Source organism: Musca domestica, unplaced genomic scaffold, assembly GCF_030504385.1.
Source record: "Musca domestica strain aabys unplaced genomic scaffold, Musca_domestica.polishedcontigs.V.1.1 2, whole genome shotgun sequence".
Taxonomy (NCBI): Eukaryota; Metazoa; Arthropoda; class Insecta; order Diptera; family Muscidae; genus Musca; species Musca domestica.
Genome location: NW_026712249.1, coordinates 2,027,592 through 2,043,186, shown reverse-complemented (window position 1 = coordinate 2,043,186; position 15,595 = coordinate 2,027,592). Strand labels below are relative to the sequence as shown.

Below are 15,595 nucleotides of genomic sequence, written 5' to 3'. Positions count from 1 at the left end.
GCACTCTTCAAGCAATCCCACTCGCGAGCAAAAATAAAAACGAGCAAATCTGGGTTCTGTCCTAGATCATTGATGCACAAAGAAGGAAAGAGACTATTTCTCTTAAGATAACAAATGAAAGACACCAACTGTTTTGGAAATGAATGCAAATTTTGATGCTAATCGGGCACTAATTTCGCATTTTATGAGAGTTATTGTTGTTCCAGGTACGAAAAGGAATGTGTTCAAAGTTATATATCCATATAGTCGATATTGATGTTCTAACCTGGTCTCCAACGATCATGGAATAACAAAAACACCTGAATGCATATCCCTAATGTACAAGGCTTGTGCTATGGTTTGTAAGTTTTAAATATTCGCATGATTATGTTTATCGCAGACATTTATATTTTATTTCGCTGAATACAATGCCAAGCAGGCGACTTAGCAGTGACCACATAAACGGTTCTTATCGTTGGCGTGCAGATACTCCTGTCATCGTTGTCAGTTCATTGGAGAGGCGAATGTGGTGAGCGGACAACATCTTAACAAACACCCGCACCAACATGATCCAACCCCTCTTCTGCATTCCCTGAATGCCACAACACAATAGAGATTCCCAGTGTTCTGGATGAAGATGATGATGATGAAACTCATATTGGCCCAGCTACAAAGGAAAAAGGGTATCAGTCGTGCAACCAAAAATCGAAATATCGACTCATTGTAGACTGTGAAATGTATTTCTTTGCCGAACAATGGCTCTACCGCAAAACAGGGCATTGAAAGGAAGAGATGAGGAGGGATTCGAAGATCCTCAATTTTGAATGGGGTAATCGATGATTGTTTAATTTCCAGCCATCCAATGGAACTTCATTGTATTTGATGGCAATGGTGTGGCAGCGGTGCATCATTTGCACATTTGCGGATGCACATGACGGTCGACATGCAGGCTCCCAAAACTGTTGTGTCACGTTGTCAATTCCATGACCAGGCTTTTTTGACATTCGTTGTCTGTCCATTCGCCGCAGTCGTCTGCACCGTATTAGGTGCGAATATGTTGCAAACATAAAGAGCAGCAGCGCAAATCGGGCATCTGTTTGCAAATCACCGCATGGTGGGTATGACTGACTGTGGCGATGCCATTATATCGCAGACAGGAGTGCCATGTCAAAAGTCAACACGATCAAATCGATGATCGCTTGTTTCGTTTCGTTCAGTTCAGTACAGAGCTGTGGTGATCATATCAACCAGCATAGCTGGAGGAGGTTCGCCACATAAGATTGTATCCAGTCTGTGCTAATTCACAACAATTGATTTGTTAATAGCATTTAACGGCAAAATGCCGACAATAACATTTAATATTCATGAAAATTATGCTTATTGTTTGTTAGTCAGTTGCAAATGAAAAGAGACTAAGTCGCTAATTCGAATTTTGTATGTTGGCATATGATTTTAATGTTTAAAAATGGTAATAATGCTACGACCTTAAGGCAGTTACATAAGTAATGCTAAGTAACCGTAATTATGTAAATAAATAATTAAATTGCTGTTGTCAAACAATAAATGGGACTACAAATTATTTATATAGTAAATCAATATTAGTTATCAGGGAAATAAATAAAGGATATATTCTTAAAAGAGTGAAAATTATTTACAAATCAAAATTTGAGTCAATTTAGAGCTGTATAGTTTATCCATTGTAACCACATACTGAGAATATCAGTTTCAGGACATTTGGAGTCGATCTAGCGATGTCCGTCCGTCTGGCTGGATGGCTGGTTCGCATGATGACTTTCGAAGGGAGTATCCGATTTGATCCAAACTTGGTACATCGTAATAACATTGTCAAACTTAGATCGAATTCGGAGATGGCCAATATCGGTCCACTCCTTCTGGTACCTCCCCTACAAAAGGTCAACATTTTCAAAAATCCTAATATTTACATCAGTTCTAGGTCAGGTGCGAAAATGGACAATATCGGTTCACTCCATCAAGTATCTCCCCCACAAAGGGTCAAAATTGTGAATATTCATAAAGCTCATAAAACACGAAATTAATATCCGATTTACCATTTCAATCTTTTCATAAACGCAAGATTTGTAGAGATCGCATGCCTATACATTTCAAACCATTTCATTTTGTAGTAGAGTGTATTGATTTAAATACAACACCTTCGGATAAACCAGACTCTAATAGAGAAGTTTACGAAAAACTATCAACAGTTTAAAATATATGAGTTAACAGGAGGTCCAATATATAATAAAGAATGACAAATTAACATTCAAGGATTACTGAAAGCAGGACATGTGTTAATCTCCCCTCGATTTGTGGACATTGTAAAATGGCATTAAATTTTCCTTCTTTATTCTGTTTTTAATTTTATTTTAAAAAAATAATGTTTCCATTTCGCTGCCATCAAATTGACAGAATGTGTCATCAATTTCATTTTAACCATCGGCCATAAATGGAAAGACTCTGTCGTAAAACAAGACGAATCCATTAAACCAAATCCAACAAAGAAATAATTGTTTGCACACGGCCATCAGGAATCAATTGGAGGTCATGTTCGCAACAATAAAGTTAAACGAAAGCCAACAACCGCATTAAAGGCCAAAGAGTCTTTAAATCCAACATTTACCTCATAAAAATGCCGATATAAGTTCGAAAGTCCGTACACAGGCAACGAACAAAAGGTAATAGGGAAAGCACTGCGACCCTTGATTAGGAGATACTTATCGCACATTAATTGAGCTTTCATTAGTGGAAGACAAACAATGGCTCAAGGGAAAGCAAAAATTAATCACAACATAGATTACACAGCACCGACCCACCACTCATCAAGACTGAACGCAAAAAATCATGGCGAAATGACGACGAACAAACATCAACAACAACAAATCGTTAACAATTAAAAATCATTTAAGCCCAAGACCCAGAGGACACACCTTAAACTGGCGAGCAGCGGTGGGGGCAATGTACTATATAACCTGTGTAGGATATACCATAATTCCTCCGGTGGATAACCTGCTGCTGCTGCCGCTGATGATGATGGCCGAATGGCGGTGATGTGATAGCAGTGCAAGTGACCCAATAAGATTTCCCCCACAATGCATGGAGTAACCAACGAAATGGCTAACACCACATTCACACATTCCATGGCATGTCATGTCATGAAATGAAGTGAATGTTACAAATTCCTTTCAAGACGGACGGACAGGCAGACAGACAGACAATCGACCGGGATTACACATACGATAACGGACATGGTCTACGCTGCAGGTTTCTACGTTTTAATGAAAAGTGAAAACAATGTTTATGGCCATTTACTCGCATATTTTGGTTTGCCGCCTGATACTTTGCTCTTTGGCTCCGATGTAAAGTCGGTCGTTTGGTCTCCTGGTCTGGGTGTCATAACAGTCAAAAGGTAAACGCTAAAGACATGTTTATATTGTCCAACTCCCTCCCACTCTGATGGGAGCGATGGATTCATCACGTTCCAAATGTAAACTGTTATATGAGTGGCCGGGCCACCCACTCGCTTACTCACCAACAGATTCTTTGACTGCACACACAAACACACACACACACATAAATGTGTCACAAAATATTGTTTTCTTTTTTAATTTTTCCCCGGATTGGACGGGCGCTTGTTTATCGAAATAAAAGCCCACCAAGAAAATTTAGTTCATGGCTATCGAGACACAATAAGAGCAATAGCGACAACGACAACAACAACATCAAGAGAATATTTATTTCTTGTGTAAAAGCGAAAGTAATAAAGTCGTAAGCTTTAAAGCTGATTATAAATTACCACCAGCAACTTTCATTGCTGCAGCCAGCCGATGAGGTAGGTCGGGTTGATGATTTATGTGGATTCGAAAAAAACGTTTTCATCATTAGCATACGAATGAGATGAATTCGGGTCTTAAAGCAAGTGCCAACCACCATTTTTGGGCCGGCAATATCTGTGCGAGAATAAAAGTCCCAGGAGGAGTATAATCAGGATCTTAAACCATCATTATAAAGTAAATACCATATCCAGATATTGCTGCTACTTCATTATTATCCATAATTGTTATACTCTCCACCCTACTATAAAGAGTATATTAACTTTGTTATTCAGTTTGTAACTCCTCGAAATACTCATGTCAGGCCCAACGAAGTATATAATTCTTGATCAGCGTAAAATTCTAAGTCAATTTAGCGATATCCGTCTGACTGTGTATGTGTCTGTCTGTTGTAAAATTTTGCACCCATGTGTATTTCGCCAGAAGGCAGTTTAAGTTCGTAAATGGGCCATTAAAGTTCGGAATAGGCCTATGGCATAAAATTACTTATGCAGGTCCTCGTCTTCGTATAGCCCCAAAATGACGGTTTTCATTTAAACGATCCGCCCGTCTGTTAAATCACGCTAGGGTCAAAATGAATAAAGATAGAAAGCTAAAATTTTACCCAGATCAGTCCTTTGTCTGCAGGCAGGTCAAGTTTGAATATGAGCTATATCGGTCCACGATATCGTATAGCCATACCATAATGGGGGTACCATATTCGGTATTTCGATGATTGTAGCCAAATTTCTCAATTAAAGTGTCTGAAAATGCACTAAAGGAGTTCCTTCTAAGTACTATACCACTGAAAGAGTATTGTCTGTATTGGTCCATGATATCGTATATCTTCCATATAACGGTACCTCCCTATATTCGGTATTTTGATGATTTTATATATATTTTTCAATTGAATTGTCAAAACTCCATACTTGAAGTTCTTTCTTAGCAATTTACCCACTGGGAGAGAAATGCCTATATAGGTCCACGATATCTTATAGCCCACATACAACGGTACCCCCGGGTATTCTATATTTTGACGATTTTAGGGACATTATTCACCGGATTGTTTCAAATTTCGTATTTAGAATTCGTAATGGGTACTGCAGCCTATGACAAACAATTGCGTATGCAGATCCACGACTTCGTTTAGCCTCCATATAAGGATACCTCCCGATATTCGGTATTTTAATGGTTTTAGCGACATTATTTAAAGTTCGTAATGGGAACTACAGTCTATGACATAAAATGGTCTATGCAGGTCTAGGTCTTCGTATAGCCGTAATTCGTTCCAAATTGTGGAGGGAATTCAAAGTTTGGCCCGGCCGAACTTAATATTTGGAAAATTATCTTTCCTTCTTGTTAAAGTTTGAAAAATTACAGGAATTTTTAATTTGGTCTATTAAGACTTGGTGGATGGTGTGACAGTGGAAAAATATTTCTTTTTCAAATTTTGCACATCCTAATATTTTTGTGCATTTGTGATTGTCAAATTTAACTTAAAATTTCGAAAAATATATATCTAATATAAATCTAATCGAGTACTCGATAAAGATCAAACTTTTTCTGTGATAATATTTATATCAGGCTAAGTTCAGGAGCAGACATAAAACAGTATGTAGGTCCATAGCTTTTAAATATGGCTTACTTGTTGATGTAAAATTTCCATTTGATGCCATCCGACGTAATGACACAATATTATTATTTTAAACATATTAATTTTATTGCTGTACACTTCATTTAATTCCATTGAAAATAAAATTGCCGCCTTATAATAGACATATGTATAGTTATATTGTTTCACATACACATATGCATTTTCATTTATTATCAAAATAAATATTTTTTTGTAAATAATTCATCGATAATGACAATAATAATATTAATAATACTTACCACAACTAAATCACTGTTGCGACTTGTAGCCACTGTTGCACCGAGCCATTGATTGGATTTGCGATCAATAACATCGCCTTGCGTGTTGCGATTATTGCCTGGAGGGAAGGGAAAAGATAATGAAATATTATTAGCATGGAACCAGCGGAGGCAGAGATGGGAATTTAAGTCTATGAACTAAGACAACTACAACATTGAAACAATTAATCAAAAATATAATCACAAAAGAATGGCTCAATTAAAAAGTAGTTAAACAAACAAATATTAAAATAAATGGACTTGACGAGCGCTGTTGAGTTGCGATGCTGTTGATGGGGGCTGTTGTAGCTGTTGTCATTGCAACACACAACCATATTCATGTACGTACGAGAATGCGAACATTTGAATTCACACTGCTGCCGATGGACCACCGCAACCAGCATCAGCTACTCACGCACCAGTTCGCTCGTCTGCCTCTGTCATAACAATAACAATAATAATCGTAAAAACAAAACCAACAACAAAGCAAAGTCAAATCGAGTCGACTCGAGAGGAGAGTTTGAATCCAAGATTTATGCATTTATTTGTTTTTTGGTCTGTCTGGGTCGTCTGGTCCGCTGATCGGCATTCTTTGGAAACATAAAAGATCGGCTAGGCATTTGAACGGAAGTATTGTGCTTGTGTTGTAGACATTTGCGGCAATAAAGCTCGAGAGAGAAAAAAAAACAAATTTTAAATAAACCCAAAGAAATCAAATCAAGGAATCGAAAAGATCTAATTCACATGAGTGAGAGGCTGTTAGAGAGTGGGTGGGTGGTGGCGATTGGGTGATTACATGGGTGTGTATTTACATTAGTTTTGATGTTGTTGCTGATGATGATGGCGATGATGGCAGTGTTTCACAGAGAGTGGTGCATTTGTTGTTTACATCGATCGACCGACCGACCGACCGACCGACCGAACTTTCTTTCGATCTGTTCTGTGTCTTATTGGAAGGTGACAATCCCAATGACAGAGCATTACCTTTGAATTTGATAAAACATTTGTTTACATCTTCATTTTACCACAACGATCGGCGCGTACGGCGGTTGGCATTAAATCAGAGTGGGAGAAAGAAGATAAATTGTCAAAAACAATAACGGAATCATTAATGACAGATAATAAATGCATGATGATGGTTATGGATGACGATGGCGATGGCGATGATGCCCATCGGGTGATATGCAAATGTGTGGTGATCTACATATTTTTATGGGGAATAAAAATATGTCTAATCCACACCTTTTATGAGGAGAAGAGACATATGTATGTTTATAGATATGTATATTTATTAGCTTTGGGTATGTAATTCACTGACATAATATGTTTTATTTTTTTATTTTCGTTGTGGGGAGAGGAACATATATATATATATATATATCAAGGTTTATACAAATTGTGAATTAAACGCTTTCAAAGAGGATTTTGAATAAATTTTATTCAAAGACAAGTAAACACGAATCTTCAATCGACCAGGATGAACATTTTAAACCTTCCGTCGTTAGGAAACTGTGACTAAGAACTACAAAATACCTAAAATCCGACTGTATAATGGCCTATTTGAAAAGCGTCAGATCTAGAGTTAATTTAAAATTACAATCTCTTAGGCTGGAAAATGAAAAAAAAAAAATACTGGAAATAGTTTTCGAAAGTTTTGGATGAAATCTTCAAAATATCAAAAATCGTCGGGATGTACCAACGCATGTAGCAATAAGTATAGGTCTTGTATGAAAAATTACCTGCCTTATTACCTAAGAGGGAAATGGAACTGGAATCTTAAAAATGCTCCAAATGGAGGGTATATTAAGTTTGTCATTCCGTTTGTAACACCTCGAAATACACATTTTATATATATATATTCCTGACCAGCATAAAAATCTATGTCGATTAAGCGATATCAGTCCGTCTGTGGAAATCATCGGAATTGTTTCAAATTTGGTATTTAAAATTATTAATGAATACTACAGCCTAAGTCAGAAAATTGTCTGTGCAGGTCTTCGTATAGCCCCCATATAACGGTACCTCCCGATATTCGGTATTTTAATAATTTTATTTACATTATTACCAATTTGTTTTAAGTTTCGCTATTGAATATTGTAATGGCTTATGACAAATGTTACATATGCAAGCCCATGTCGTCATATAGACTCTAATATTACAGCTACATTCGGCAATTTTGGATTTTAACAGAATTTTTAACGGATTTTATTGGTTTTGAGAATTGCCAAATTCGTTCCAAATGGTGGAGGACCTTCAAAGTTCGGCTCGGTCGAACTTAAAGTTTTTTTACTTGTTTACACTAAATTTTTCTAAAATCAGACGAAATGTCAGATTTTTTTTATTGACAACAGCTTTTATTGAAATTTTTTAACAACGCCCTATTTATAAGGTCGTCCAAGAGGTAAATTCAGACCAAGGTCTTCTTTTGGTTTTAAATTCAATTTTTCTTAGTAAGAATTTGCAAACTCTCAGTTACTCAAAATTGTTCTCTTCGCTCGCAACGACATTTTGTATTCATTTTATAAATCATTGAGTTATAGGACACATCCATACTTCTTAGTCCCCTCCTGCTGACTTAACTCTTTTCACTTGGCATTTATTTACGTTGCTGCTACTCCCCCCATAGTAAAGTGTTAAATTAATAAAAACGGAAGCCTTTGTCATATCGCCCCGCTGTCCTGCAGAATTCCATCTCGTAATGGAAATCATGTTGTGCGATTCTTTGATTCATCCTCTGGCGTGTGATTTAGCTCAACACGGTGCCTTGGCCTCTTTCTGCTTAAATTTTCGCAGTGACAGCGACAGAAGTTGTCGTCATCAACGATGACGACAATAAAGACTTATGAGATTTACATACGAGTGTGGCCACTTCCTAAATTGAATGGCAAACGGCTTCCGCTTTTGTTAAATTGGAAACATTGTGGCGAATTGAAATTCAATTGACAAAGCCAGATATAGAAGTAAATGATGTTGAATGTTGCTGGTGTAATTCAATGGACTGGCTGGCTAACTGACTGAGTGACAGGCCGAGGCACTGTTGGAGCCCAATGTTGTGTCGTCTGCTAATTTTATTGGCGGCTCTTGATGTTAATCAGTCAAATCACGTTGTCAACTTAGCCAGTCGGGCAGCAAACCGTCCTCCGGCCGGCTGCTAGGAAACAAAGCGAAACAGAGTGGAAAATGTTTGGATGTGCATAAAAAATCCATTGATCCATCAATCAATCAGGCATTGGACAGGGGGTGTTCTCTCTCAGTTTGGCCACTGAGAATAAGAGGAAGATGCAGTGCTAAATACCAGTTAACGTGACGATTATTGTTTTTATTATTGTTGTTGTCATCAATATCGTCATCACCTTTGTCTTTTAGCGGAAACAAGGATCCACAGTGGGCCTGCAGACTTACATCTGCATATTCCTTAATTTGTCAGATTGTATTATTGATGAGATTTATATTTCCCAAATAGTATCGTAGTTATAAACCTAACACAATTCTGCTAAACAGAGTTTAGAGGCCTTTGTATTTTCTAGCAACTTTCATTTAGCACGATAAGAAATTAAACATAATATTCTATTGACATATGTATGTAGCTGAGTTTTTAATAGCTATTTGCCCCCAAGTCCACTGTAAAACCTCGATCCATGCGTCCATTCTTCCATTCACTTGTTAACACTGGCTATTTTACATTAATTATCACATTCATCTTTCGGCTCGTGGTCATTGTTGTTGTTTGATTTGTGGTCATTCAACGCTTCTGTTGCCCAAAGTCATAACTAAGAAGTGTTAATGTTCGACACGATCCCATCTTTTCCATCCATGATCCAAGCTCAGCGACAGTAGCGTCACAAACAGAAAAACATACTTCTTTCGCCTTAACTCATCCACCCAAAACGCGATGGTATGATACGTCTCTGGGCAATTGATGTAAGTACGTGCGTGCGTGCGTTCGCTTCGTGTTTGTTTATCCTTGGGGCCATTGGTTGGCGGTTGCCTTCACTTTTATACGATAATCATAATCATGAATTAGCTTATTTATAGCACTTCGCGGACAAGATCCCTCTCCATTTACGGTGAAGATTTACTGCTAGGTTTTGCCAGAACTGCCCAGCCACAACCACCACACAACACCACCATAATCAATGATCGGTTAGAACGCTAATGACCATGCACTTGGTGATTATTTATCCTTTGAATGGTTGATGATGATGATGTTGTTGTTGTTCTTGCTATTGCTGTGCGGTGGAGAAAGAACAATTTTCTGCGGAATGTTTCCACCAGTCTATGGAGCCATCACCGTCATCATTAGTTATTATCTTCCTGTCGACGGGCGAATAGACGACCACATAGACATCATTGCGTTCTTCACGGCTGCGGACAAGATGTTCTGCATAAATTTACATTTTACGCACACAAATTGTTGTGGTATTTTATGGTTTATCTCAGCATATGGGTGGTTCCGTGTACACGAGGCACAATGTAACCGTATATGTTATGTCACAAATGGATAGGGTACCAGCACCAGATAGATCGATTAGCTATCGAAAATGATTACAAAATCTTATTCGATTGCCCAAAAGTCCACAAAAAGAGAGTGACTTGAGTAATAGAATGTTTGCAAATCCTTACTGGGAAAATATTCTCAGTGATGGAACCACACACGTTACAGCCGTTGGTACAACTTGGAGATGTTGTATTCAAAGTTGCAACGTTTGTGACCAGGTTGTGTTTAACAATTTAAGGCAATAAAACAGAACTGTCTACTTTTATCTCTAATTTAGGTCTCCTTTACTGAAAATTTGTGTAAATTATAGTAAAATTGTGTAACGGCTGTCACATTTTAAAATAAACCATATAACAGCTTCGTCCTGTCGAATATTTTTATACTCTCCACCTTAAAAAGGAGGGTCATTCCGTTTGTAACATCCCTAAATATTCGTCTTAGACCCCATAAAGTATATATTCATAATCAGCATAAAATTCTATGTCGATTTAACGATGTCTGTCTGTCCGTCTGTCTGTTGAAATCACGATACGGCCCATATTAATTGACATAGAGCTTAAAAACTTGGCAGAACAATTTGTATTGTGTCTAGGATGGTATTGAAAATCAGATATATCGGTCTACGTTTTGGAATAGCCGCCATATAACGGTGTCTCCCGATATTCGTTTTTCGCATATGTATAGGTCGCATATGTATAGGTCCAAGTTTTTGTATAGCCCCCATATAACAGTACCTCCCGATATTCGATATTTTGCAACATTTTTCACGGATTTGTCTAAAAATTGGTATTTGTAGTTCATATTCTGTTCTAGGTTCCGTGGCAGAACATTGAAAATTTAGGTTCCTCCTTTTCCCATGGCGCACATATAACGATACCCACCGATATTCGGTATTTTGATAATCCTAGTCACATTTACCCACTAAATTGCCTCAAATTTTGTATTTGAAAAGATTTGGAAGATGACAATCCTGGAAGTATACAATTGTCTATAGAAGTTCCCGTTTTGGTATAAGGGGGTCTATAACGGCCTTAATGTATGTTTACTTGTTATCTAATAAAAATTATTTAAAGAGAACGCCACATTCTCTTAAATTTAACTGCAGGTTTTACTATTCACAATCGAATAATATCGCAACTGTTGTAAAACTCTTCTAAATCAAAAAGATATACCTTTAACGTATGTGGCCCCCACCTATGGCATTTGATTGTGTCATGCAAACACCCATATTACCACGAGGTACAACACGCTGTTCAATTCATGCACATTATTCTGCAATGCAGATCTCTATTTTAATGTTGCTGTTGTTGTTGTTCTTATTTGCGAATTGTTGATATAACTGAGGTATGCATTTGCGGCTCCAGCTCCTTCTGGCTAATGTGCGTCGCATTGGAAGACTCCAATGAAGCATCGCCTTCGTCGTCGTCATCATCATCATCATCACACGGTCTGCACCATGTGATGTGTAGTTTTTCGGTTAACTATTGTCGGTCTTCCCAGGCTGGGCGCACGCGCTGGCTTTCATCATCAATCGCATTAGCCACAAGAGAGCATATAATTTTATTTGCACATCCGTAAGCATTTGCCAACGGTCTCCGTCCGCTGCTATTCACCATTCATTTGCCATGCCACCAATGGATGCATGGAAGTGGAGTACTTTTTGCCACAATTTGTTTTTATTGCAACACATGATGCTCCAGCAATAGCTGTGAAGTGGGGCCAAGCAAATTGCCAACATAGATTGCCGGCCGACTCGCTGGCAAATATGTTGCGTATCAACATTAACATGAGAATCATGCTAAAGACCATGTTCCAGCACAAGCACCGATACAAACAGAAACATACCGACTTGTTGGTTCTTATGTAAGCATTCGTTGTCTGGCATGTGCTTTTCCCTTTCGGTCGGATGCTTGGTCGGTCGGCCGGTCATCTCAAAAACAAACAAATGCGGAAATGTGGCAAGCGCTGTAAGTTTATGGCCAGTTTTATTACAAACAGATTTCTTAACCGTAATGTAGAAGTTTAATTCATGCTCTTGGCTGGCTGACTGGCGAACAACATCTTTTACTTTGCAGACATGTTTCTTGACAAGCAGCGAAAAGGCAGGCATAGTGGCTCCGAATTTATTTAAAATAATAATAATTATTTTTTTAATTTAAATAGCTCCACATTTGAATGCATTTGGGGCGGAAAGTACTTACAATGGGACCGAATGTTGAAACGTTTTTCTTCAAATCGAAATTTCAGTAACACTAATATATACACGGAGAAAAGATTTTAATTCGAAAAGGCGATTATAAGCCATTGTGAATATACATTTTCTGAAATATTTAATTTCTTGTTTTTGGTATTTCATCTGTATTTATAAAAGTCTATTTATCTACATCCAGATGACATACCCAACGTCCTTTTTAACTGCAAAACAACAGAAGTCGTCTATACCCTTTCAACAGACAAAGGGTCCAAACCTCATTGGCAAAAATCCGTTGGTAATAATCCGTTTCAAGACCTTTGCATTCGACCTAACCATGCCATCTGTCCGTCCCTCTGTTTGGTGTGTCAATATTAGATTTTATAAAACTAAGATCGGATTTTAAGTCGTTTTATCGCATCTCCACAATCGTTGAGAATTTTCAAATAAAAAAATTTCAAATTTGGTGAAAACTTCGCACATTGTAAAATTTTGTATGTATAATAGGTCGGGTGCGGAGATCGTCCACTCCTTCTGATAACTCCTCTACAAAGGATCAAAATTTATTTACTTTATTGCAAAATGTAAATTTACTCCCCGACTTTCCCTAAAATTTGCACATTTCAATATTAGATGTTGAATTAGATCGGTCCGCTTCATCTGTAAGCTCATTTATATAAATTTTCAAAATTGTATATCTCGTCCACCATTAAATCCAAACTTGTCACACCTTAATATTTGAATCGCACCTAAGTCTACTATTATATCCCCTTTTTAAAGTGGGTATACGATGTAACCCACATTCCCGGCTCTCTAAAAACATACAATATATCATATTAGTGCGAAGATGATAGGGTATATAGGTCCAATCCTTTTAGTACCTTCCCAGCAAACGACCATAAATTGCATATGCACCTAGCGGATGCCACGACCTGATTCATATTTTGTACATCACAATTCGAGGAACAATAATTTTGGGCCACATACAATTCATCTATATAAAAACATAACTGATCCTGTACTGAGAGTATATATCAGTCGACAGACAAATTGATACTTTCAACCTTGTTTGTTTTTTTTTTTTATAAATTCCGAATCAAAAAACATTGACACCACTGTCAGGCCAGCCAAACCACACAGATGTTGAACAATATTTCCAAAATTTGTTTAGAATAGATTCAACATTTGCCAATTATGGTTTGCTAAGGTGGACCAGTTTTGTCCCAAAACGAAGCTGTTCACCAAATAGAGCATAGTTTTTAATCATAAATATACAAATAGACATAGCTAGACCCTCGTATGATGTATGGCAGCAATGTGCATTTGTGGACCGGGACCAAAGGCGGAGGGGAATGTGAACACATTAGATGCGTAGGTTTCACCTTTGTATAATTTGTGGCATTTCTCGATTATAAATATGTTTGTATGTATGTGTGTGTGTGCGTTTTTCTATCGTTGATCTCGTTGCTATTTCTTTGATAGCTTCTTTGTGTGGGCTGTTTTTAAAGGTGGGGAAGTTTGTAATCTCCCGGCATTAACAAACTCACAACATTCTCTGGGGAATGGTGCCCTGTTTGTTTTCTTGTTGCTGTTGTTGATTCAACACACGAGTGAATGAATGATGGTCATCAATCTGAATGTGAAGATTGTTTTTAATATTTTTTGGCGATTGTTTAGAAATCCACAAAAGGTGCAACTGACAGAGTCAATGAAAGCCTAAATGCCACAGATCTTTCGTAAATCTTTCAAAGATGCATCACAAAAGTATACCATGTTATGACAACATCGACGACTCGAGAGAGGGCTGGTGTGAAATATATAGCATTTGCATTACTTGTCACGAAGATGAAAATAAAAGCCATGCCAGGTCATGTCATACACATGTTGTATTCTCTTTAGCCAGAAATGCCTTAATAGCCCACGTATTTTGAAAAAAAAAAACTGAATTCATCTGCGCCCCATTTTAAATTCATTTCTTTTTTTCTCCAATTTTACAAACTCATATTTATGCTGGTACCCTTTGCTGCTCTCAACGCTGTTGGAATTTCATATCTAAACTTAGAGCTAAACTTTTACGATCGGAATAATTTACTTACTTGAAGAATCGAATCTCACCAAAGAGCATTGGTCATCTTCCATGCCGCAATTAAATACTGCACCTGCTTCCACCACGCCTTCCTGATATGAGGAAGTATCAAATTTGGGTGCACCGACCACCAGCCTGTAAATGAAAGAAGAAAAAGATTTTTTAAAAAATCAAACATATTAAAGTGGAATTAATTAAAAGAGAGATAGTTCAGAAATGAAATGGGAAATTCTTTTCACTTTTTATTTTCGTTGGCTTTTAATGACTCAGATTGCCGATGATGGTTGGCTTGTGCCATGCCACCATGGGGACAGTGACTTCTTGTCAGCGTCAATCATTTCTTGTTGACACAGCTTGGAATTTGAGCTTTCGGTTTTATTGAAGTTCACAGTGTTGTTGCTACGAATTTTATTGGCATCGACAATTCTATAAATTTGGGCATCGAAATGTCGATGGGGTAAATAAACTTGAGCATTTTTTTCAATTATGAATTAATTTGTAAATTTATTTCAATGTTAAAGCCATACCGAGAATTTGATATTTTCAGTTACTTCACAAAAAATTGCCAGAAATGGCATTCGTCCGATAAAATGATGACGTCAAACAAAATAAGGTGACAAAAATGAAAAATATTTTAAATTGTTCAAATCTATATAAGGTTATCCTTTTAGCTACACGAGATATCATAAACGTGTAGTATTACACACGTTTATTGAAATAGTCGAAAAATAGAATCGTATTTTTATACCCTCAGCCATATGGTATATATTATTAGATACGACCAAAACGTGCATCATCGAAATAACGTTTTTAGACCCTAGATCTCTTTGGACCAAATCCGTATAAGGGCACTTGGAGTCGATCTAGCGATGTCCGTCCGTCTGTCTGTCTGTCGCACGATAACTCTCGAAGAGAGTATCCGATTTGATACAAACTTGCTACATCGTAATATTATTATCAAACTTAGATCGAGTTCGGAGATCGATGTATCTCCATCACCAACTCCTTCTGGTGCCACCCCCATAAAAGGTCGAACATTTCAACAAAAAAATAATTTAATGCGCAAAAAGGTTAAGGATAATCCAACTTCGCATATACTAGAA

General features: G+C 37.4%; 1 protein-coding gene across 7 annotated transcripts in view; it reads right to left on the bottom strand.

Moving 5' to 3' along the window:
* The window catches only part of LOC101896703 (integrin alpha-PS2), a 67,832-nt gene that overhangs the window by 22,826 nt on the left and 29,411 nt on the right, over positions 1-15,595 (bottom strand). For all 7 annotated transcript variants that reach the window (XM_020036572.2, XM_005183006.4, XM_059121617.1 and 4 more), the window contains exons 3-4: positions 14,503-14,627; positions 5,700-5,797 (exon numbers count right to left, since the gene is read on the bottom strand). In XM_020036572.2, coding sequence (XP_019892131.2) covers positions 5,700-5,797; positions 14,503-14,627 — 223 coding nt within the window. The remainder of the gene's footprint in view (positions 1-5,699; positions 5,798-14,502; positions 14,628-15,595) is intronic.